Source organism: Acanthochromis polyacanthus, chromosome 15, assembly GCF_021347895.1.
Source record: "Acanthochromis polyacanthus isolate Apoly-LR-REF ecotype Palm Island chromosome 15, KAUST_Apoly_ChrSc, whole genome shotgun sequence".
NCBI lineage: Eukaryota > Metazoa > Chordata > Actinopteri > Pomacentridae > Acanthochromis > Acanthochromis polyacanthus.
The window spans coordinates 33,467,903-33,494,569 of NC_067127.1; the positions used below are offsets into that span (position 1 = coordinate 33,467,903).

General features: G+C 43.3%; 1 protein-coding gene across 1 annotated transcript; it reads left to right on the plus strand.

The window, feature by feature from the left end:
• The first annotated feature begins 1,707 nt into the window (after positions 1 to 1,707).
• LOC127537472 (high-affinity choline transporter 1-like) lies at positions 1,708 to 19,257 on the plus strand. Its single transcript, XM_051959752.1, has 8 exons — positions 1,708 to 1,891; positions 11,247 to 11,363; positions 12,152 to 12,307; positions 14,155 to 14,303; positions 14,408 to 14,551; positions 15,508 to 15,661; positions 18,186 to 18,403; positions 18,558 to 19,257. Exons 1-8 carry the CDS (start codon positions 1,708 to 1,710, stop codon positions 19,092 to 19,094), a joined length of 1,659 nt encoding a protein of 552 aa, XP_051815712.1. The 3' UTR covers positions 19,095 to 19,257.
• Positions 19,258 to 26,667: the final 7,410 nt, after the last annotated feature.

The following is a 26,667-nucleotide window of genomic DNA, read 5'->3' on the forward strand; positions in this document are numbered from 1 at the left end:
GACGTTTGACTGTTAAACTCATAGGGTACTCCTCACTAACCAGGTATGTCTGCTAACAACCTGAGCACAGAGGTAACTGAACTATATGAACATGGACTAAATTAAATGTAAGTGCACTGTCTGAATTTCAGTTTCACTTTCAGAGCACAGGGCAGCAGGATTTAGTGATGTGGGGGCTGCAGACAAACTCGGTGTCTTAGTTTATTTTCAGTTTTTCACCAACTGAATGCTGGTGATAGCGGTAGAGGAAGTACTTAAGCTGTTTTCTTCGTTAAAACTATGAAAAATATGTTCAAAGTCCTGCATTCATGTTATATTTTATACTCAGAAGTGTAGAGTGAAACAGGTTTTATCAGCACAGAGTAGTGACATTGACCTAACAGCTGTTGGTTCATTCATGAAGTTTGGTCAGCACCAAACTTCATGAATGTTTTTTGTGGCAAAGACGTACAGCCATGGCCATAAGTTTGGACACAGCATGACTTACTATGTCTGTTTTGATGTCTATGACAGAACAGAACTAATATTTTCGACAGCACCAGTTTAATTAGTCAACAAATCAACAAGGGATATAATATTATCAATAAATTCCAACAATTGGAACAACTTTGTTCCCAAAACATAATATTAGAAGAAAATAACAAAAAAATGCAGTACTTTCACAACCGAATTTGGTAAGAATAACAAAATGACACCAAACTCTTTTGATGTTTTTTTTTAAATATGAAACTTAATATAGTTCTCAGGAGTTGTGTACTGTATTGTAAGTGACAATTTTGTGGTATTTTCTAAGATTCACAAGCGTCATGGTACTTGTGTCCAAACTTATGGCCATGGCTGTATCCGTTCCAATCACTCTATCAGAGACAAATCAGAGTTGTAGAAATAACTGGAAACTCAAGAGAGCCATGACATTATATTCTTTACAAGTGTATGTAAATGTTTGACCACAACTCTATGTGATGATCGGCGTTGTTTTGTCTGTCTGTCTGTTAGCAACATTACTCAGAAACGGATTAACAGATTTGGATGAAATATTCAAGGAAGGTCAGAAATGGCACAAGGACCAATTGATTAGATTTTGACAGTGATGCAGCTGATAATCTGGATCCACAATTTTTTAAAGATTTCAGCCATCGGAAATGATACCACTGAGCAGCCTTGATGGAATACTGTGCTCTCTGAGTGCTTTTCTAGTGTTATTAGATGCTATGAGGTGGTGCTAAAAGTCCAGGTGAGGTCCTGAAAGATGTACACTATACGCTCAGGAATTGGAAATTAACTTTCTCCACCATATCGCACACAAGAATCCAGAAACAGATGTCTGCTCTTCTAACATAAGAGACTGAGAGTTTTGTGATTTTAAATTTAGATTTATCAAGAATGTAGCTAAGGTGGCATTTTTTCTCTGAAACCAGGAGTTTATTGAAACATCAGACATCACAAAATAAAGTGTTGCATGCAATGCCAACCATGTGAGAAATAAACTACAGTAAAGTTTAACGGATCTGACAATGAGTGAGCCTTTCTCAGTAGTCAGGAAGATGTATAGTCACTAAACCAACTGGTTTCACCAGAGGGCAGATATGTCTTTCAATGTAAAAGAGTTTATTGCTCTTCCAGTTTTAGTTTCTCACTCAGTCATTCAGCCGTTCACACATCAGTCAGTGTGGAGCAGAGCACCGACTGCAAATCAGCCTGTCCATGATGGCTGTGAATATCCCAGGTGTGGTAGCGATGGTGTTTTTCTACCTGCTGGTCCTTGGCACCGGCATCTGGGCTTCTTTCAAGTCCAAAAGGGTGCAGAAGAAAAATGCAGCCACTGGAATGGAGATGGCCCTGCTGGGAAATCGGGGCATCAACTTTGTGGTTGGGATCTTCACAATGACGGGTGAGGAACAAACTGCTGACAACAGAGAGATAAATGGAAAAGAAAAATATCTAATTTTTTTTAATATTACGCAATGTCTTTAAAAAAACAGACAGCATTTGAAGAAAAACACTACAGAATTAAAGTCTCCAAAATATGACTTATGTTTAACAGGTAGCTGCAGTTTATTAGCAGGGATGAGGTATCTGAAAACAAGGATAACCTTCAAGTTTTTTGTTGTGGTAAATCAAACGTCAGTGACCAAACAAAGACGAGATTTTACAACCACTAATAAATGTAATTTTCTTGTCCAAATAGGACAAAAGCTTTAAACTTATTTTCGTTCAACGTGTTGAATACTTAAACTAGAAAAAGAACACAGATGGCCAAACACTTTCTAAATGCAATTAAATATGCCGTTTTTAAGTGAAATCTGTGAATACAGTCCCAATACTTAAGACAAAGCTTAGAAAAGAAGTAAAAACAGAAGACTTAACAGAACTAATATTGTAAGTCACATATTAAGTGAGTCCATAGGCGTTAGTTTAGGGGGGTACGGTGGGGATGTCCCCCCCCCACACACACACTTCTTGTCAGGGGTCATTTTGTCTCCACCACATTCAAATTCTTCACATGTAAGCCGTTGTAACCCCAGTTATTTTCAGCAGTATAGAAAATTCCGACGCTCTGAACGCACCATCCGCACTCGGCCGAGAGTTGCACAGACATGCAGCACACCTCCGTGAGGTTAATAAAAACGTGCAGATGCTAAATTTGCGCCTGTGCCAAGTGAAAGCTCTGACCCAGGGTGTGCATTTCCATCTGACAATGGTTGTGGTGAGTTTGAAAACTTGTTTGCTTGTTGCAGGGTTAACCCTGTGATTATCATATTTAATAAATATATGCAAGTGGGGGCGGTTGTTTTGTTTTGACGAGTGGATGTCTTTGAATAACTACACTGAACACACTATCATACCAAATTTACGAATGGTACAATTTGCCATGAGTGAAATGCTCTGTCAGGAAAATGTGCATTATTTCTGATATAATAATACCAAATCCAGTTAGAATATGGGATGCCAGATGAATTTCAGCACTTTTGGAACAACATTTTGAAGCTGTTCGGCCTTATCTTAGCAGTACCTCAGTCGGGATGGAGCAGAGCTGACGTTAATTATCACTAATAATTATCGTCCCTGGGTTAGCACCACGTGGTGCTACTGAAACTAAAGAAGCTACTCTTTGTATGAAGTCACCTGCTCTGGCAGCTCTTTATTTCTGTTGAACTCTGCTTCTAGACAAATAAAATAATGGAAAAACACACCTGAGATTGATGGTTTTCTGTGTTTCACGTGCCTTGAATGTTCAATAATGTCTGTACTTGTGTCAATGGTAAGGTTACCATTTTAATATATTTCTTTAATGGTGCCAGAGCATTTTAACCATGGCAAAAAAAAATGTTTATATTTGGTATGTTAGCGTGTTGAGTCTAAAGATATTTGAGGACATCTAGTGGTGATTATTAAGGATTACCAGATTGTTTTAATTTGCCTCAGTGAAAGCCAGAACGTGGCTGTATGGATGGACAGAGTTTTGATAAAATGGCTCATAAGGCCAAAATGTTTCAGTTGTCATTTATTAACTAAAGTTGTTGACGACAGTAATCAGGGTTAGATCTTAACTTTTTTCTGCACTAGCCACCCGGGCTCGTAGCTTGGAAAATGCACTAGCCCGCAGAATGTTGCACTAGCCCGTTACTTGAAGCCCCCCCGTCGGAATATTCGGATATTAGTCTTTAATAGGGCCCGAATATTCGGAGGCCAGAAACCACTATTTGGGCCAGCCCTACTATGCTCATAACTAACTGACACAGCACTAAGGAACACCTGTTTCTCAATCTGAAAGTCACATGTATTTCAATTCTAAAAAACTAACAGATTTTGAGACTTCTTGACTCTCCATGCTCACCAGGTTATGCTCCCTGCGCTCAGAATCACTGGCCATCTGGATAAGCCCATTAAAAGCTATGCTATCTTGCAAATTCACTGCAAATCTCCTCACTCACATTTCAAACAAACTTTTCAAACACGGCTGACATCACCCCACCTTACTGCCCTGCCATCTACCCTAAGTTACAGATTCTGTATAGTGGTCCCATCTTGTGGCAAGTTAAGCACTTATCATGGTGCAACACAGTTACCTGTGTCAATGAACAATGACATCAACAATACATTACAATAGAAATAGAGTGAACTTAAAAAGTTTTGCACTAGCCAACACGGGCTAGTAGCAGAGATTTTGCACTAACCCGTGGATATCTGCACTAGCCACGGGCTAGCGGGCTAGTGTTAAGATCTAACCCTGGTAATGGTAGTCAAATTGGTCCTGCTAGCTAAACCAGAATGTATACTCAGCTATATTCATGGAGTTATTGTACAGTAACTGTACAAATATCAGTGCTATTGCTGTTAGATGGCACTTGCGTTGCATTTCTGCGTTGTGAAAAAAGCTCTGATGTCGGTTGCTTTTCTTTTTGACATGTTCATTGGGTATTTGCTGAGATTTTATTAATGAAAGAAGGCAAAAGAATGAATGGCCGCACGCCGGTTGTTTAGGAGGCCCAATATGCAACGTAGCAAAATCGAACTCTTCCAAGAAACACCACAGAAGAAGAGGAGGTCATGACCGGGATTATCCATCCATGACGGAATTTCACTTGAATTAATCAAGAAAATAATTATGATAATAAATGTTTCCAGTCTACAAACAAGAAAGGTAATAAAATAAGGCTTCATATTGTGATATTTTCTTCTTCCGCTGCTTATTTACTGGGTTTTTGCTACAGTTTGAGTTGAGTTTGAGTCATGGGACAGATTTATCGTGGTGGCTTTTTTTGGAGAGCTGGCTATCTGTGTTGTTGTAATTTTTCCTTTTACTCCTTGAGTAGCTTTGTACTAAAACTGTTTGATTTGAGTGGGAATGGCTGGTTAGGCTTAAAGTCAATATTCTCCCGGTCACAGATATACGATGCGGTTTGAATGGGTTGTCATGGTAACAGCTTGTGCTCCGATGTTACTCCAGCTATGGTCCTCAGTGACCCCTGGTTTATTCTTTTGTATTCAAAATGGCTTAACCTTTATCTTATTTGCGATGAAGAGAGTTGAGTGGTTGGTTTATGTGCTGTCCCTGAGCTGTAAATCCTGTTGAGATGTCGGTGGTCTATTTGACATGCTGATTTCAACATGAAGTTCAGCATCGTTAGGGGTTTGTAATTCATGTAAAAGTTCGGCGCAGCTTCAAGCGGGTTTTATTCAATACATGACAATTACTTAAAACATGAAATAACTCTTCAGCATTTTATAGTAGCATAGCAAAAGCAACATCAGTTACAGTCATCATCCCAAGCACGTCTCAAAAGTCACTTTTGCAAGTCTCCATCCCCCCCACTTTTAAAAACAAACTGACGCCCTTGTCAATTTGTTATTTGACTTGCTTGAAGGACATTATGTGACTGCTGCCACCACAAGGCTTTTGGTGTTATCCATCTGACCCCATGTTTTGATATCTTTTACAGTTTTTACACAGTCCCAGGTTCCTTTTTTTTTTTTAAATCTGTGTTTTCATTCAGCTGCAGTGGGTCACATGTCGTGTGATGTCACCCACTCTAAATTTTTACCAGAATTTTTCTGGAAAAACAGTGAAGTTAATTTGGTCTCTTCCTTATAATTTGTATGCTACTTGAACAATTTCTACATAAAAACATCAAAATTTTTGTCCTCTTGTGCCCAGTGTGAGTCTCATTGCTGTTGGGCTTATGGTTTTGTCATAAATCATCTCAGAGCATAGATTTTGTCTCTTTTCTAGGGAGGCTCAAATGCAGGAAATGAGATTGACAAGAGTGGTGAATAATTTATATATTTAATAGTTTATATTTAAGAGTTTGTTTACAGAAACAGGACATAGTAACAAACAGGACTACAAATGGCTACCAGAAGACTACAATCGGAAGTAGCAATGAAGTTAGCTCGATCTGCTTAGAACGGCTGAGGAACAATGATTTCTCTAGTGGGCAGGCGGAAAATACTACACAGATAATAATTTAAAAATATTAATAAACTCACAGAAGGTCTTGAAAATGAACAGATAATTAAGATACAAGTGACAAACACTATACTAATCTGAGAGTAACTCGAAGGCAGAAACAAGAGTAACGCTAGTACAAAGCTCAACACTAGGCAAGGAATACTAAATAAAAAGGAAAAAGAGTCCACACAGGAAGTTAATCTGAGCAATAAATAACTACAGTCTGTTTCAGTGAAGGATAGGACCTTAAACTGAGGGAGTTCTGGAGGGGGCAGGGGGAACCTGGGTGTAGATGCCAGGGTTTTTCCAGATGGGGGGGAATTGGCGTGTTCGGGGGGAATCTGCTGGTGTGCTCTTGGCGTGTGGCTGGTGGTGGTGGCATGGCTGTGTGTGGTGTCTGGAAGGGCAGGAGGGAATGGTTGAGTGGATCGACATGTGGCAGAAGGAATCCAAGGAAGCAGAGAATGCAGGGGTGTAAGATAAGATAAGATAAGATAGACTTTATTAATCTCACAAAGGAGAAATTTAACATTACAGGGCTCTTAGAAACAAAAACAAAAAACAGGAGTGCAAAAGTCACGAAAGTGCAAGAACAAGATAATAAATATTGCACATAATAACAACTACACAGTAGTGTTATACAGTCTGATGGCAGTGGGGATGAAGGACCTGCGGTAGCGCTCCTTCTTGCACTGAGGGTGTCTGAGTCTTGTGCTAACGGAGCTGCTCAGCTCCACTACAGTCCGGTGCAGTGGGTGGGAGCTGTTGTCCATGATGGATGAGAGCTTGGTCAACATCCTCCTCTCACCCACATCCATCACAGAGTCCAGTGGGCAGCCCAGGACGGAGCTGGCCCTCTTGGTCAGCTTGTTCAGTCTCTTCATGTCCCGCTCTGTGCTGCCCGGGGCCCAGCAGACGACAGCGTAGAGGAAAGCAGAGGCTACCACAGTGTCGTAGAAAGTCCTTAGTAGAGGTCTGCACACTCCGAAAGACCTCAGCCTCCTCAGAAGGTGGAGGCGACTCTGGCCCTTCTTGTACAGAGCATCGGTGTTGTGGGACCAGTCCAGTTTATTGTTGAGGTGAACACCCAGGTACTTGAAACTGTCCACTGTTTCAATGTCCTGCCCCTGGATGTTCACTGGTGGATGTGGGAGTGTCCTTCTCCTGAAGTTGACCACCATCTCCTTCGTCTTACTGGTGTTGAGGCACAGATAGTTGCGCTCACACCAGTCCACAAAGTCCATGATGACCGACCGATACTCCAGCTCGTTCCCCTCAGACACACGGCCCACAATGGCGGAGTCATCAGAGAACTTCTGGAGATGGCAGCTGTCCGTGTTGTAGGTGAAGTCCGAGGTGTAGATGGTGAAGAGGAAGGCCGAGAGGACGGTGCCCTGGGGCGCCCCCGTGCTGCAGACTACCACCTCTGACTCACAGCCACGCAGCCGCACGTACTGTGGACGGTCAGTGAGGTAGTCAGTGGTCCAGGCAGCGAGATGTCCATCAACTCCCGCGTCCACCAGCTTCCCCCGCAGCAGCGCCGGCCTGATGGTGTTGAAGGCGCTGGAGAAGTCAAAGAACATGACTCTCACAGCGCTGCCGGCGCTCTCCAGGTGAGTGAGCGCTCGCTGCAGCAGGTAGATGACGGCGTCTTCTACCCCCATGTTGGGGGGAGTGAGGGGGGGAGTGAGGTGGGCTGCAGGGGGTGGGAGTAGTTCGTGTGGGTGAGTTGGGGGCCGGTGAAGGTGTCGCAGGAAGGGGAGGGTCTGCTGGGCTGGGGATGTGTGAAGAGGGGGGAGCAGGAAAGGGGGCAGAGGGGGTGGGGGGAGAGTCAAATCTGTTAAAGTAACAGTTCAGCTCGTCCGCCCTGCGCTGGTCTCCATCAGCTGTCCCTCTGGCACTCTGTCCATGTCCAGAAATGTTCTTAAGTCCTCTCCACACGTCCCGCGCGTTGTTCTGAACCAGCTTCTCCTCCAGCCTCTTCCCATAGTCCTTCTTGGCCCTTCTGATCCGCCACTGGAGCTCACGCTGCACTCTCTTCTGCTCCTCTCTGTCCCCTGAGATGAAAGCCCGTTTCTTCTGGTTCAGGAGGGCTTTGAGCTCAGGGGTGACCCAGGGGTGGTTGTTGGAGAAGCACCGTACCGTCCGAGTTGGCACAGTGCTGTCCACGCAGAAGTTGATGTAATCTGTGATGCAATGCGTGAGGCCATCGATGTCGTCTCCATGAGGACTGTAGAGCACGCTCCAGTCTGTGGTCTGGAAACAGTCTCTGAGTCTCTCACTGGCCTCATCTGTCCATGCCTTCACAGTTCTCTTCTGCACAGGTCCTCTTCTCACCTTGGGTGCGTAGTGGGGGAGCAGATGAACCAGGTTGTGGTCCGAGCGGCCCAGTGGGGGGAGGGGGGCAGCGGTGTAGGCGCCTTTCACATTCACATACAGTCAGTCCAGTGTCTTGTCGCCCCGCGTGTGACACGTGACATACTGTGTGAAAGTTGGGAGAAAGGCAGAGGGAGGCGTGGTTGAAGTCTCCGCTGATCAGGACGAGCGCCCGGGGATGGCGGCTCTGGGCTTCGCTTACGGCACTGTGGAGTCTTTCACACGCTGTCCCTGCATGAGCTGATGGTGGGATGTACACGCAAAACACAATCACGTGCGAGAACTCCCTCAGTAGATAATACGGCCGCAGCGCCACCGTAAGCATCTCCAAGTCCCGCGTGCACAGCTGTTCCTTCACATGCACGTTTGCTGGGTTACACCACCGCTCATTCACGTACACAGCCAGTCCTCCCCCAGACTTTTTGCCGCTTCCCACCGCGTTCCGGTCCGCGCGCGCGAGTGTAAAACCGTTCAGGGAAACCACAGAGTCCGGTGTATGTCCATTCAGCCACGTCTCCGTGAAACACATGAGGCTACACTCACGATGCTCCTTCAGCCGCGTCAGCGTGGCCAGCTCCTCTACCTTGTTGGTGATGGAGAGGACGTTCCCCATGATGATAGAGGGAAAGTAAGTCCTGCGCTTTCGCCGTCCTCCTCTGCAGCCTCTTCTTTTCCTCCGTATCTCCGCGGGGACATGGGGCCTCTCCGTGTAGAGAAAGGATGAGCTGCGGAGGCCGAGAAGGGTCTCAGTGTGTAGCGTCTTTGTTCCTCAGAGCGGCCGCCGCTGTGCCCAGAGGGCTCACCTGAAGCAAGTCCAAAAAGTGCAAAAAACAGCACAACTCCGAATAAAAGTGTGATAAAAGTGGGTTTCCTATATGCACGATTGCACAAAGCTTCACCCACTTTAAGGAAAAATAGGAAAAAGTGCCTATTTACAATAGAAAAAACGAAAAGTAAGAAAAAAGGGTTGAGAGCTCCCGTAACCAGCTGCTGCTCGCACAGCGCCATCTTACAAGAGAGAGGGAGACAGAGGACAGGTTTGTGCAGGTAGGTCCAGGGGTGGCACGAGCAGGTAGGTATTATGGTGGGTAATTACAGACATGGCACATTCGCATGGGATTAAGATCACCGACATCCTCTGCAGTTGTTACAAATCACCAGAGGTCCCGAGGTAATACTGCGAACAGGGCTTAAAGTGCTATTTGCACGGGATTAGTATTAAAGCCCTATTCGCACCGTGTAAATTCTGCTGCAAATTACCATATTTCGCAAACTCCAACGTCCTGTGATAATACTAGTCCCTGTGCGAATCTGCATTTCAGTGATTGGGGAGTATTTTAGTTTTTTGTTTGTTTGTTTTCTTCTGCATGCCTTTTTCTATTTCTTTCCAGGTTGAATTGAATTATGGTGGAAATAACTGACAGCATGTTAGGTGCAAATGCAGGAGTAGGCATATACACAACAGGCCTATGGAGGTTTGTCAGAAATGGCGAAATCAGATCAACAAGAAGAGGGAAATTTGGGAGGATATTGAGATGGATGACATGCATAGCAGCATGTGATAAGAAACTTTTTCTAGGCCTATCTTTCAACAGGCTTAATACAAAAGCCCTGACAGCCTGTTATCCCGTCAACGCTGCCCACTGTTCTCAAGTCAGGTTGCTGCTTTGACGTATACTGTTGCCATGACGACTACATACCACATTAACAGCATGACAACAGCGGATGTTGCAATGTGCACAGATTTGATATCATATCCAGGCTGCAATGTCACTAAATTTGAGTAAAATACAAACCTTGCTTATCCCGTGCGAATGCAATGCAAGAAACACAGTAATTCACAAGTTACCGGAGATCCCCAGGTAATACTAATCCCGTGCAAATAGTACATTAGTCTGAATGTCTTCTCCTCTCTGCACCTACCTGCCTGCCTCCTCTTTCAATCATAAAGGCGGGAATCACCATAGCAGCCAGTGACAGACAGATGATTGGCTGATTGGTTGATTCATAGTGGACTGCAAACATGGCTGCCTCAATCAGAAATTTATAATGTTACAGTGTGCTCAATCAGCAGGACATGTCTGGCTAACATGTTCTAACTGGTTTTAACAGGTTCTAACCTATTCTAACAGGTTTTAACAGCTGTTTTAAAAAAAAATCAAATTCTAACACATTCTAACATGTTCGAACAATCCTAGACTAACATCTATCAACCATAGAGTGTTTCATGGCTCCATATATGTTGGATTAAGCTTCTAAATAAGAATCTCTCCCAGGTAACGGCAGTTTAAAGATTTATGGCGCTGGCATGTTGTTTTTCTTTCAAAAGGAAAAAGATTCCAACAAGGCTAAGGGAAGGAAGTTCATGGATTTGGGCTTTTCAAATCAGAAGCCCCTAGTGAGCCAAAAAACAGTTCCTCTTTCTGTCTCAGAAACGTATTGATGGTCAAACCGTCTGTATGCTTGGGTTCACTTAAAAGATATGAGTCCATACCTAGTAACAAAGCTTAGCGAGGAGCTCTATTGAAGTCGGCATTTAAACGTTCCTAATTCCATATCATACAAAAACACATGGTATTAACAAGGAGTCACCGGGATCCTGTGAAGTGCACTACACTTTCAAAGGGAAATCTCAGAGATGTTAGAAATAACTCTTCAGACTTTGTGAGATATACTGCCTTTTCAAAAATAAAGTGGATGTATATAAATATATTTATGTGTACATGTAGCAGGATTTCTCAAAAAACAGAAGCTGTATTCCTTCAAAAAATGTCCTGTTGATACTATGCCTTCATGTTGCATGTTCTTAAACAGGTTAAATCATCCATGTACGAGAACCCAACCCTTCATCTTCTGTCAGATAGCTGGTATTTGTCTATTAAATAACCTGATGTTTGTGTGTTAATCCATGTCGTAGCTACGTGGGTTGGAGGAGGCTTCATCGTTGGCATAACTGAAATGATGTACACACCGTCTATGGGACTGACCTGGGCACTGATTTTGTTGTCAGCCTACAGTACATCTTTCATTCTTGGTAAGGGTTTAAAATACGCCTGACAGGGTACTTCAAATTTGCATGTTCAATGAAAAACAACTATAGTCAATCATTAACTGTGTGTTAGACTAGTGGTTCCCAAACTGGGGAACAGAGAGCCACTGTGGGGGATGTTTGAATGATGAAGGGTGAAATATGGAGTGAAACTGCACTGAATGAATCTGATTTATCAGGTGAAAACTAAAAGCAAGTGTGAACATTTTCAGTTTCAGAAGAGAAACATTTTGAGAACTGTTGTATTAGACAAGAATGAAAAATTAACTTGCTTATGATTTTAGATGAATGAAACTCAGCTCAGTCAACTTTAAGAACAATGTAGAGCATCATGAATTTACATTTGCATTAATAATTATGCAAAATATGTATTTAAAGTTATATGTCAGTGAAATAGAGAATGTGTAACTGTGTGGATAATGAACTGGAAACAAGTACAGATACACTCAGGAGGCAGGTGAAAGTAACAAAGAAACTTTACTAAAACCTGATCAACAAAGTGACAAACAGATGGGCAGGGAATAAAAAATGGTGGCTGGAGGTCCATGGAAATTCAAATGAAAAGTCCAGGAAATATAAAAAAAAAACCCAATCAGAGGGAAAGAATCCAAGAAGTAGAGAAGGGCTGCCCAAATGAAAAAATATAAACTTGCATCCAATTGTTACATTTTATGTTTAAGCCTTGCATGTCATTTTTCTTTTTACTGTTTGTGCAGTTTTGCCATCACTTGATTTTTTTCTAATTGTGATATTCTGTCTTGTTTTGCTTGGAGGTGGCCTGATGTTTGCCAAACCAATGAGAGACAGAAAATATATGACGATGCTTGACCCTTTCCAGATCAAATACGGAAAAGGACTAACAGCTGTCCTGTGTCTGGTTTCATTTCTCACTGATGTGACCTCGGTGACCTCAACACTAGTTGGTCTAGGTACATATTGTTCTCACTATATACAGTTAAGCCCAAATTTTTCATACCCCTAGTAAATTTTTGCTGAAGGTTACTTGTATTCAACCATCAAGGTTTTTTTGTTGTTGATAGGTACTGATACAGGCTTCTCCCAAAAGATAATAAAACAATGGACAAGAGGCATCATTGTGGAAAAAAATATTTCTCAGCTTTTGTTTACATTTGAACAAAAAGTGGGACGTCCAAAATTATTCATTTCACCCATTGCAAAAGTCACAGTCTATGGGACAATCCAAGGTTCTACAGTGTTTTTTTTAAATAATTATTGCACACTTTCTGTAAATCCTATGAACTTCATTTCACTTCTCAAACATCACTGTGTTCGTCTGCTATATGATATATTTAACTGAAATTGCTGATCTGAACAACCAGTGATTTATAAAGGAAAATCTTGAAAATTATCAGGTTTGCCCAAACTTTTGCATACCACTGTATATCATTCCAAATAGTCCAAGCTGTTCTAAAGCATCTTAATTACCCTGATTAATTGAGAACAGCTGTTTTCATCAACTCAACAGGTGAAAAACAGTAGCTCTCTGCAGTTGGACAGTCATGGCTAAGACAAACAAGCTCACTGATGACCTGTGGCTGAGCATTGTGGCTGTTCACAAGTCAGGAAAGGGCTACAAGATCATATCTAAACGTTTTCAAGTTCCAGTGGTTACAGTGCAAAGTATTATTAAAAGTACAAGACATTCCACACTGTGGAAAATCTCAGAGGACATGGTCAGACTTCAGAAGTGACACCTGTGATGGCCAGGAGGATAGTGAGAGAGGTGAAAAAGAATCCAAGGATCTCCATTAAAGCCATCCTGGAGAATGTGGGGCCCTGCTGGTGGCAAAGTCTGAAGGTAGACAGTTCACCAGACACTGCACACTGCTGGGTTCCATGGATCTAGACCAAGGAGCACAGCGCTTCTCCAGAAATTCACACAAAGGCTCACTTGGCCTTTTGCAAATGCTGATCTGGACAGAGAAGAAGACTTCTGGTCTTCTGTTTTATGGTCAGATGAAGCAAAAATGCAGTTGTTTGACCACGATGTGGCCTTCATTTGGCATAAAGAAAGGAGAAGTCTTCAACCCTAAGAACACCATCCCCACTGTCAAACATGGTGGTGGAAACCTAATGCTTTGGGAGTGTTTTTCAGCCAGTAGACCAGGGAACCTAATCACAGTAAATGGCACCATAAAAAAGAGGACTACATCAAGAATCTGAACAACAACATCAGACAGTCTGCAGAGAAACTTGGCTTAGGGCACCACTGAACATTTCAGTGTGACAACGACCTAAAACGTACAGCAAAAGTGCTGAAGAAATGGTGAGTGGACAAAAACATTAACATTTTAGAATGGCTCAGCCAGAGTCCTGACTTAAATCCAATAGAGTGAGCTAAAGATCATGGTGATGGCAAGGAGATCCTCCAACCTGAAAGAGTTGCAGCTCATTGCAAAAGATGAATGGTCAAAAATACCAGGGGAGACATTCAAAAAGCTGGTCAGCAGTTATAGGAAGCGTTTGATTGCTGTAATAGCCAATAAAGGCTTTTCTATTGATTATTGAATATGAGTATGAGTAATTTTGGACATGTAAATAAAAGGTGAGTGAATTTTTTCCACAATGATGCCTCTTGTACATCATCTTACTGTCTTTTGCAAGACGTCTGTGTGCTTTCCAATCAAAAAAACCCTCAAAATTTGCCAGGAGTATGAACATTTAGGGCTTGACTGTTTATTTCTGTGTAGTTACAGTTACTTTACCTCTGTATGGATGTAAATGTAGTTTAAATTTGACTTAATATACTTGGCAGGAGCAACCATGAGTGTGATCTTGAATTTGTCCTACACTGTGAGCATCTGGATCTCTGCTGCTGTTGCCATCACCTACACACTGTTGGGAGGTCTCTACTCTGTGGCCTACACAGATGTTATACAGCTTGTCCTCATACTAGTTGGCTTGGTGAGTTTTACATCCTTTTTATGATGTTTGAAAAGCTCCAAAAACTGCACAAGCTGTCTTTAAAGGTTTACATGTCTAACATTTGTTTGAATTTGTCTCTGAAGTTCATCTGTGTTCCCTTTGTCATGATGAATCCTTCCTCATTGAGCATCAGTGAGACTCTGATGAACAATACCTTACATGCTCCCTGGATTGGTTCACTGCAGCTGGAAAGTACCTGGATAATAATTGATGACTTCATATTTTGGGTAGGATAAAGCAAACATATGGCCTATGTCACACACATTTCGCTTTAGTTTTGATGTCTATCCTTGGATGAATTATAAATCCCCAAATATTTTTCCTTATCAAAGAATCAGACTAGCTGTATACAGAGGTTATCATCTGAAACAGTATGTCTTTAAACTTACAGTGTCTATAAAAAGTATTCATCTCCAGAAATTCTCAGTTGGATTGAGGTCTGGGCTCTAATTTACCTCATTATCTTTAAACCATTTAGGCTTTGGCTGCATGCTTTAAGTCATTGTCTTGCTGGAAAAAATGCTTGTCCCAGGTCACACTTCTCTTGCAGACTGCATCAGGTTGTCCTCGGGGGTCTCCTTGTACTTTGTACTCATACATTTTACCTTTGCAAGCTTTACAGGGCCTGCTGCTGAGAAGCATCCACACATCATGATGCTGCCACCACCATGCTTCACAGTGGGGATGGTGTGTTTGTAACGATACAGTGTTATTTGTCACATAACATGTAGAATAGTGGCCAAAAAGCTGAAGTTGTGTCATCAGACCGAAGAATCCACATGTTTTGGTGAACTTTAATTGAGCTTTAAAATGAAGTCATTTTTTAGCAGTGACTGTATATTTGCAATTGTCCTCTAAAACTTTTTTTGAGTGGTGCAGAAGAGGCAATGGTTGCTCTATGCACCTTGAAATTTCCTTGTATCCATCCCTTTACTTTCATCAATCAGTAACCTTTTTACAGAGTTGTATTGAGTGTTCTCTTGTCTTTATGGTGTAGTGATATCCAGGAGTACTGATTCACAGTGACCGGACCTTCCAGATACCTGTGTTTTTATGCTAGAGACTTTATACCTAATACTAGATATTTGCTATACAGCAGCTGAAATGTTGGATACTTGGGTGCATATAGCAGGCAACATTTTAGTTTTAACTGTAATCCACAATTATCTGTTTTACTCTCAAGGCTCTGGGCTCTCTGGGATATCAGTGTGTCCACCAGAGAATCTTGTCATCTTCTTCCTCAGCCACAGCCAAGCTTGCATGCATCGTTGCAGCTTTCCTGATTGCTCTGCTTGGGGTGCCTCCTATTCTGATTGGGGCTGTCGCCTCATCCACAGGTAATAAGAGCCTCTGTATGCTGGGCTGAACTGTGAAACGGATGCATCCTCCACCAATATAACTGTAGGATTTCTTGATATGTTTGTAAGGGTTTTCTCCGCCAATTATAACCGTAAGATTATAATAATGCTTCTCCACCAATATTAAAGTAGGGTGAATGTTTGCTTAAATGGGGTTAAGGGTTTTATACAGAATTATTATATAGTCTACCTGATATTCGACCAAGTATTTAGATTAAACAAATATAATAATTAGCATATGAAACACTTCTTGTTGCGCTGTCAAGAAGAGCTTCAGGAATTGTAAGGGGAATTATTTAGCTTGAGAGGTTATGTATAAAATTGAGGTAGCTGGAATCTATACAAGTTAGGGACCAAAATGTGAACAACAAAACAATTGGGGCACTGAACTTATATTTGTGTACATTTATTAAGCTAAATTAAACAATAACACCTATTAAGACCAACAACAGCAACACAAAACAAATAAGATGGTGAGATGTGAAAGATGGGAAAAGGAAGGAAGAAAACACAATATTTCAACATAACACTGGGATTAATATTACACTTGAAATATGGTGTTCTGAGGGACAAACAAAGGTAGCAACAGCACCAATCAGTCAAAAGAAAAACATAGAATATCTCTAAATGGGCTTATTTTTTTACAGCCCCAGCAGATACAGTCCACTTTCATTCATTTCGTTCTTGTAAGTGATTGGCAGGTGTTATGTCCCGCCCCCGTGATTTACTGATCATTTGGGCTAACTTCAGTCAGCCCACAGGCCGCTGACTTTTGACCAATAGCAGCGAGCTAACACAGCGGTACTGCTATGTGTGCCAGAGTTGGGAAGGAGGGAGAAAAGGTTAAGCTATGGCGGGCGTTAGCATGAACGAGGTGGATTATTTGCTTTCATGTCCATTTTCCTCAATGTCTTTGGAGGAAAAGCTGGAAGTTAAGAGACTGGGATCACATTGGCCGTAAATGTGAGCTTCTTTTCAAATAAGGTAGGCCCATGTTGACCTGTTAAAGGACTGTGACACCTTTTCGCTGAGGTCATCTCTTGTACTGAAGGCGTGTTTTGCACTACATGTCGCCAAACAGTTGTAATAACAGCAGTTGCAGCAGGCTATCTGTGGGCAGTCGTTGCAGTTGGAACACGTTTTGTAGTGGTGTGTGTCTGTGTGTGTGTGAGTGACTGAGTGAGAGAGAGTGTTGATGTAAAGCACTAAAAAAGTATAGTGTACCTGCAATTGATGTAACTGTGTGTATCATAGGTGATGTTGCTTTTGCAGCTGTGTTAACTATTTAATCGGTATTATGCATTTGTTAGCCCACCCAACAAATTTCACCACCAGCCGCCACTGCTCTACATGGTAAAACAGACTCCTCCGGGTGGACTCCTGATGTTACATGGTAAAAGCAACTCCTCAAATGGTGCTTTCAGATGTAGTCATTTAAAATGGGCCTTTGCATATCATCAACTCAGCAGGGCTCTGGTATGTCCTCCGTCAGGGAGGGCTGATGTCCCTCACAGAGTTACATTTTCAGGTATTTTCTGTAACTTTCCAAAATATTAAAATTTGGTGAACATGGTTTATCTAGGAGCATTACTGACAGATAGCTGATTAAAATGATACCAAACATGATCATATGTGACTGACAGACATGTTCAAATTATGACATTGATACTAATCGGGAGGAATAAAATACTAAAAGTAAGGCAAGAGGTAGATTGATCATGAAGTCATTGAAAAGTTCACTTGTTCGGTGAAATGGATGTACATAAAAGGAGTTTTGTCCATAATTGTGGGACGATTATCTTTGTTGGTTCTGACTTGAGTTCAGAGTTCCTTGTCAGGAATGTCTTTGAAGTTGTTTTACAGGTTCTTGAGCTCCTCCTTCAATGGTCCAGGAATCAGTCAGAATGTGTATTGGTGGCCATTTGGTCCTGATAGTGAGTGGGGGTTTAGACCAGTCTGTGTAGGGGCAGCCTTTAAAGTTTGATCTGGTGCTCTCCTGTTGATTTGTCCCTTTGCATCTAGCCAGATGTGGAAAGTGTCTTTGTCATGTCTTGGTGTCTCAGCTCCACTGATCAAAGCAAGCCTCGCCTCCACTGTGTCTGTGAAGGTGTTAAATCTGTTCTTGTCCCGTTCCACTGTTGATAATGGCTGGTGGATCCTACAGCAGATACAATTCATTTGCAATCATTTAAACAGTCTTTTGATGCCCCCCAAAAATCCAGTTTTCCCAAAAAATTTAACTGTGATGGTTAAGTTCTTAATACTACCTTGAAGTAGACATGCAAATTCATTTTATCTTTAAAATATGGGAAAATTACAGAAAATACAGTTTGTTTCTTAGAGTGTGGCAAATCTTGGTAAAGAATATCAAGTGAGACTTCCGGAAATTTTATTGCATTGTGTTCAGTTCAGTCCTTTATAGCCCTTCCTTGCCTCATCTCTAATTAATTGAAATTGATACTAAGACCATGTTTCAATCTGTCCTTCCGTGTCCATGCTTCAGACTGGAACCTGACCTCCTATGGTTCTCCATCTCCATATGAACGTGGGGAAGCAGCTCTCATCCTGCCCATCGCCCTGCAGCACCTTACGCCACAGTTTGTCGCCATCATTGGTATCGGATGTGTGGCGGCCGCCGCAATGTCATCAACTGACTCACCTTTGCTTTCTGCAGCTTCTGTTTTCACCTCCAACATATACAAGGACATCTTGAGACCTCAGGTACAATAATGTTTGTCACAACAATAAAGGCTACAGTTAAGATGTGACGTTAGAGAGCAGAAATGGAATAAAGTGTCTTGATGGAGAAACTAAGTAGGAAGAAAATAGAGCTATCATTTAGAGCTAATCTTTAATTTTGCCTTTTTTTCTTCAGGCATCTGAAACAGAGATTCTGTGGTTGGTCCGTGGTGCTGTGGTTGTTGTGGGTCTGGTTGCTACATCACTGACCAGTCTGAATAACAGCGTAATCATTTTCTGGAGGCTTGGTGCTGAAGGGGCCTACATCATATTCTTCCCTCAACTCGTCTGTGTCCTCTTCTTTAACATCTCCAACGGTTACGGAGCTATTCTAGGTGGTCTGGCAGGATTGGGGTTAAGACTGCTAGTTGGAGACCCAACACTTGGACTGCCAGTTGTCCTACATTTCCCAGGATGCACTCTTGAGGACGGTGTGTATGTACAGTACTCTCCAGTTAAGATCATCTCCATGGCATCTGCCATTGGGTTCATCTTGTTGTTCTCCTACCTGGCGTCTGTGCTCTTCAACAAAAACCTGCTTCCTGAGAAGCTGGATGTGTTCAAAGTGAAAGTCCAGCACTCACCTGAACCAACGACACCTGCAGGTGATGCCCCAGAACACAATGATAATGAGACACCAGCATCAGAGCCAATGATTAGCACAAACTGTTAGCATTCCTGTGTAGCCTGTAATGTTTACTTTTGTTTTCATTTAGGTGTCTTTGACTTTTCTATGGGAAAATGTTATTGGGCTTATAGGGGAGTATTTTTGTTGAGGTACCGCAGTACCTGGCCAGAGGGGCACATTGGCAGTATGGTTTCATGACTATTCAAAGGTCCTGTACAGTGAACTGGACCTTCATTGTGTTTTGTACATCTTAAAGGAGTTGTCAATAAAAGGTGTGAAAATGTATGTTTACTATTTTCAGTCCTCAACTTCCGACAAGGCTTACTTCCAGTTTTCTGTCACAGCAGTGGAATATACCACTGTATAGCAGCACCTGGAGCAAGGTAAGATGGCAGGACAGAAAAGCAGTGAACAAATGACAGGTAGATTCACCAGCTGGAAATCTACCTGAATGAGATAGGGGCCAGATGAAAACTGGAACTTGTCTGTTTTCCAGGTTAGAACCTGTTGTGCTTACTTCACTGTGGAGCCATATTTGATTCTTTAAAAATGGTCACTATGCCAGTTCCATAATAAACGTGTCAGCCGTCAAGAGGAGCTGAGATTTGAGATCCCAAGAGGAGCCATTCATGCAGCATTAAGAGTAAGGAATTATTATAACCTAATGATTGTCAGCTTAATTTTAGTATTACCTGATGATTGTATGCCAGGCTTTGAGTTAATTGCCATAATATTGAACAATTATACAAAATGAGGTGTCGTGTGGCAGAGGAAAGACAGGTACTGCAGCTGGTGGGGATGAATGAACGGTGATTCAGAGTTGATCCAAACGGACGACAGGAGAGGGACGGTGGATACTGCAGAGGGAACAGCAGACAGGTGGGAATCTAGAACAATGGAACAAGAAAAGCACAAGAATAAAACCAAGGAGCTAGACTGAACAAGATCAGAACACTGACTGTGTTGTTAAACAGTCCTGCAAAGAGTAGAGAACTGCATCCGGCTCATGTGGCAGAAGAGAGTAGTTGCAGCTGATCACTCCCACCTGCTCATGATTGGCAGCACCTCTGCAATGTCACACTTCCTTAAAAGGAGTTGTTTTTCAGCTGAACATTAAAGCAATGAGAAGTTAAAAATCACAAGTGATAGTGATTGAGCTGAAAGTGTATGAGTTGGGAGACGGAAATGTGAATGATGCATGTGTCTTTGTGGATGTCAGTAAAAGCATGTAAATGAATGACAGACCATTTAGACGGAGTGCTTTGCAATACGTCCCTGGAGTTAGATCTTGTCAGAAAACCTCCAGGAGTGGGGATTGTACTTTGCAAAAAGAGGAGCCCCAATCGGTCTGTGATTCCTCACAGAAGGAGTAACAAGGTTACCATAACCTGCCCTTCAGGATTTACAAATGTGGATTGCACCTGTTCTGTTCCAAATGGAAAAAGGATATTAGCAGATTTGATTGGAACTGGGATTCCTCTACTCTCCCTGAACAAAGGACAGCCTTTGCTTTGGGGAGTCGGGCCCTGTGCTGGGTTTCCTAGCCCCCGTAGGAGATTCTCCAGGAGTCAGGTCAGGACTAACGTAGCCAGTTTACTGGGCTTGCGCTAGCCGATCGCCACAGCGCCATTGGCACATCGCCCCACCGGATGGTGCAGTCAAAAAGCAACAAAAAAGGGTTTGACTTACTTTTTCTTCGAAACGCCCGAGCGATAATATAAGAAAAACAAACTTTTTCTCTTAGCAGGAATCGGAAATGGTCGGAGCCATGCGAATCTTGATCACCATTCAGCAAAACGATGCGCCAATTGCGCCGTGACGCATCGGCTAGCGCAAGCTCAGGTTTAGGCCAAGCTGACTACTCTCTCCCTCTCAATTACACTATCATGCGAATACATGAGGAAAGTTTAGTTTAGTTATATTAACCAAATCACTTAATTGTGATCATATTCTGAGAGTATTTGTTGTTGTTCTTAAAGGTTGTTCTGGTCAAGGAGTAAAATAGAACTAGAAACTTATCCCTGAGGTCTCCCTTTCCTGAGCTATATATAATAACCTAGCAACTCACCAAGAGCCAGATCCATTTAGAGGAAAGCAGACATTAACAGGCGTGACTTCTAGAGTAGCGTAACTTTAAAGACTGCTCTGTTGGGTTAACTATTACAGTAAGAGGCTTTGGAATCTGGATCAGTCAGAAGCTAGGTGAGTTTCCTTGATTCCAGCGTAAGCTGTTCCAGAGAGCCCATCAGGATTAGACCCTCTGGGCTGGCAGAACCTAACCCTAAAGACGGAGGGCTGGACTATTGGCCCTGTTCTCAGCACAATACTGTGATGGGTCAACACATCCATCCATCCATTATTTATACACCATTTTATCCTCATTAGGGTTGCCTCGAGCCTATCCCAGCTGACTTGGGGCAAATGCCTGTGACACCCTGGACAGGTCGCCAGTCTGTCACAGGGCTACACATACAAACAATCACTCTCACATTCACACCTACGGGCAGTTTAGAATAATCAGTTAACCTCAGCAATTTTTGGAGTACCACTGGTGAGCACATGGAGGTTTGTACGTCCCTCCAAGGACATGCTTCCCCAGACCATCACTGACAAACCAGTCATGGTGGATGGTACTGCAGGCAGCGTAACATTGACCAGGGCATCTCCAGACTCTTTCATGTCACATGTGCTCAGTGCAAACCTGCTCTCATCTACAGTGGGTATGGAAAGTGTGATATCCTACCATGTAGCAATGATTACACTGGGTTGTGTCTCTTTGGCTTCTTGCCGTTTATTCCACTTTCCAGAACATAACAACAACAACTGTTTGCCGGCGCAGCCTTCTTCTCAGTCCTTATTTCCCACATGTATAGCACTCTACTGGGGAGGTAGCTCCCTCTAGTGACATTCTATATTACTGACCAAGACATTACATTCAGACTACTTCATCCCTCCCCTCTAGACAAAACTACCTTCACTCACCACGACAAGCACACTCAACCTCCTTGGAACCCCCCCCCCTTTTTTTTAACCCTTAACTAAATAACTTGTGTGCTATGCATATACTTCACTCTTTCATATATATATATATATATATATATATATATATATATATTCACAACAACACACATAACATTTCTAACTAGGGATTTGGATGGACTACCGCATCCCAGTGAGATTCCAGGACGCATTCTTGTCCTGTGGCTGGGGAACTCACTACTAACTAAGTATAGTCCTTCAAGTAATCTGGAGCTTTCCTAGCTCGCTGAGATCTTCTCACAGTTGGTGGATGGACTGCCGGTGAAGACTCAGGCTGCTCTACGGTTGCTTCTGCTGCGGTACTGCCAGTAGAATCTGCGGAGATGGGTGCCTCAGATGCTACCTGAAGTGGTGGTTCATCGACGTCCTCTACAGGTGAAGTGTCAGGTGACACCTCAGGTGTCATCGCCGGTGGGTTGGAGCTTCTGCCACGTACTTGGTCAATGTGCCGTCTCACCACTTGTCCATTTCCCAACATAATTTTGAATGACACAGGGCCTGTCTTTTCTGTTATTTCTCCAGGTACCCAGGCAGGTCCTAAGCCAAAGTTGCGGGTGTAGACCAAGTCTCCCTCTCCGAGTATTCTCACTCGAGCATGCATGTCATGATAACATTTTTGTTTCTCTTGTTTGTCATGCATTCTGTTTCTGAAGCCTGGATGTATTAAGTCCAGAGTTGACCTAAACTTCCTACCACACAACAACTCAGCTGGTGACTTTCCTGTTGTAGATTGGGGTGTTATGCGATAGCTGAACAGAACTCGGGCCATTTTGGTTTCAATCGAGTCTCCTGCCATCTTCTTCATGAGTGACTTGAATGTCTGCACGGCCCTCTCTGCTAAGCCATTTGATGAAGGATGGCAGGGCGCTGTCGTGATGTGACGTATACCATTCCTTTCAGCAAACTCTTGGAACTGTTCACTCGTAAAACAGGTACCATTATCTGACACGACGATTTCAGGTATGCCGTGTTGACTGAAACTCTTTCTCAGGCATTCGATGGTAACTGCAGATGTAGAACTACTCACTGAATATGCGTCGATCCACTTGGAGTACGCATCCACTATGATCAGGAACATTTTTCCCATCCATGGACCAGCATAATCAATATGGATTCTCCTCCATGGTTTATCAGGAACTTCCCAGGGATGTAATGGGGCCACTGGAGGACTGCTCCTGGTTTCCTGGCATGTCGCACACGCTTTCACCAGCGCCTCCACCTCTGCATCCATGTTAGGCCACCACATGTAACTTCTCGCCAGCCGTTTCATCCGGGTGATGCCAGGGTGTGCTTGGTGTAGTTGTTGCAGTAAGGCATTACGACCAGGCGGTGGAACCACCACGTGTCCTCCCCACAGGATACATCTTTCCTGGGTGCTGAGCTCCTCCTGTCGTCGGGCATACGGAATGAACTCAGGACTGTTCACTTTTGGCCAACCTCGCAAGATGTATTCTCTCACTCTTGCTAGTACCGGGTCTTTGTCTGTCCACTTTTTTATTTGCTGTGCATTCACTAGTGGCACCCCGATGTCCTCAAACAGCAGCACTCTCTCTTCCTCCTCCTCAGGTGTGCTCTCTCTCACTCCATCCAAGGGTAGCCTACTCAGCGCGTCTGCATTCGTATGATCCCTGCCAACCTTGTAGACAATGGTGTATTCATATGCTGCTAACGTGACTGCCCATCTCTGTATCCTAGGAGATGTCATCTGTGGTATGGCTCTCATTTCACTGAACAGTGAAATTAATGGCTTGTGATCAGTCACTATCTCAAACCGTCTCCCATACAGATATTTGTGGAACTTTTTTACTCCGAAAACTACTGCAAGGCCTTCCTTGTCCAACTGGGAGTAGTTTTTTTCTGCTGCGCTGAGAGTTCTAGAGACAAAACCTATAGGTCTCTCTGAGCCCTCCATCATACGATGAGATAGTACGGCTCCCACACCATAAGGTGATGCGTCACACGCTAAGATGAGTGGTTTGTTTGAGTCATAGTGTACTAACACACGACAGGACTGAAGTAGAGCTTTGGATTCTACAAATGCTGTCTGTTGCCTGGCCCCCCATGACCATTTCACTTCTTTTTTAGCAGGGTATGTAGTGGTGCCAGCAGCGTGGAGAGCTTTGGGAGGAACCTATGGTAATAGTTCAACAAGCCAAGGTAAACTTTTAACTCACTTACATTTTGGGGCTCAGGTGCCTCCGCGATGGCTTCCACTTTCTCTGTCAGAGGTTGTAGACCACCGGCGCTTATCTTGTGGCCTAGGAACGTCACCTCTTTTCCCATGAACTCACACTTGCTTCTTTTCAACCTCAGACCGCTTTTCTCCAAGCGTTGAAGTACTTCCTCCAGCGTCCTCAGATGTTCTTGTTCAGTTGAGCCTGTACAAAGGATGTCATCTAAATAAATGGCAACATTTGGAATACCACCTAGGATGCCCTCCATAGTTCTTTGGAATATAGCAGGACTGGAAGCTACTCCAAACGGTAAGCGTGTGTAGGTATACAAGCCTTTGTGCGTGTTGATGGTTACATACTTTCTGAATTCCTCATCTAGGACTACCTGTTGGTATGCATGGCTCATGTCTAATTTTGTGAAGTGCTGTCCCCCGTTCAACTTTACGAAAAGGTCCTCCACTTTGGGAATTGGGTACTGTACTCACTCGTGATGCTCTATTGACAGTGAGCTTGTAATCCCCACATATTCTAATGTCTCCATCCGGCTTCCGTACTGGAACTATGGGCGCCGCCCACTCTGCAACCTGCACTGGTTCTATGATCTTATCGTCCAGCAGCCTCTGTAGCTCGCTTTCAACCAGTGGCTTGACAGCGTAGGGCACTGGTCGTGGCTTGCAGAATCGTGGCTGGGCCTCCCTGTCCACATTAATCTTCGCTGTGACACCTTTGAGTTGTCCTAACCCTTCTTTGAACACCTCAGCGTGTTTTTCGAGGATCTCCTCCAGCTGTAACTTGGGCTGTGACTCCACCTTGTTCACTAACTGATCCATTATGGCCAGTTCTTGTAGCCAACTTCGCCCTAGTAGGTTTGGTCCTTCACCCCCAACTACTACTACAGGTAAGTTCTTCTCTTTGTTTTCGTGTTGCACCCTCACTTGTGTCATGCCCAGCACTCCTAGCTTCTCTCCTGTGTATGTTTTTAATTTTAGGGAGCAGGGCTTTAATTCGGTAGTGTCTGTTTTCTTCCACAATTGTGTGTATTGCTGTTTGCTTAATATGGTTACCCCACAGCCAGTATCAATTTCAAATGTTACTTTCATTCCATTGACATTCATGGTGCGTGTGATTGGTGCCACCTTGGTCAGCTCATCTGACATGCTGTAAATCGTGTGAAAACTCATGTCCTCTGTATCACTTTCTCCCTCCCCTCTAAGTTGATTCGCCCGCTGTTCTTTCCCTGGGCCCTTGTTTTCACCCTTATGCCCTCTAAACGTCGCCTTCCGCACCTGCGAACTGCCTGCCTTTGTTCTACATGCTTTCTTAATGTGCCCTCGCTTTCCACACTTATGGCACGTCTCGGTGGCAAACTTGCATTCAGTGGCATCGTGCCGGCCTGTGCAGCGATAACAACTGGGGAATCTATGCTGAGTTTTGTCAGCAGATACTTTGTGGACACCAACTTGAGTCTGTGGCACACGTGTATGCAGTGCTGTGTCCCCGGCTAGCTTCCCTTGCATTTCTTTCACGTCCTTTGACGCTGATTCCATCGCTTGGCATAATTCCAGAGCCTTCTCAAAAGTTAGCTTCGTTTCGGATAACAGCCGCCGTTGCATCCGATCATCATTCACTCCACACACCAGTCTGTCCCTTAACATCTCAGACAATGAGTCTTTGTAATCACAGTGCAGTGCCAATTTCCTTAATTCAGCAACATACTCAGCTATTGACTCACTGCTTTTCCGTATGCGTGAATTAAATTTAAATCTCTGCACGATTTCACTCGGTTTGGGATTGAAGTGCTTCTGAAACACCGCTGTGAGTTGGTCATATGTCTTTTCCTTCGGCAAAGCAGGACTGAGTAAATTCCTCAACAAGCTGTATGTAGTTGCACCAATTCCACTTAAGAGGACAGCCTTCCGTCTTTCTGGTTCTGTAATATCATTAGCTTCGAAGAAAAAGTCCAACATTTCACTATATTCTTCCCAAGACTGAGTCGCATTATCAAAAGGGGTATCCGATGACAGCCGCCATCTTTGCCTACCGCGGCGGGGAAACTCCGTTCTCCACTTCTGAACCGTGACTCCTCGCACTGCTGGATTTACTGGGGCTTGCCACACTAGCAATTTTCTCCTTGAGTCCTCAGGGAAACGCCATTTAAATCCTCGTCGCCAATTGTGTGATATCCTACCATGTAGCAATGATTACACTGGGTTGTGTCTCTTTGGCTTCTTGCCGTTTATTCCACTTTCCAGAACATAACAACAACAACTGTTTGCCGGCGCAGCCTTCTTCTCTGTCCTTATTTCCCACATGTATAGCACTCTACTGGGAGGTAGCTCCCTCTAGTGACATTCTATATTACTGACCTAGACATTACATTCAGTCTACTTCAGAAAGTATTCAGA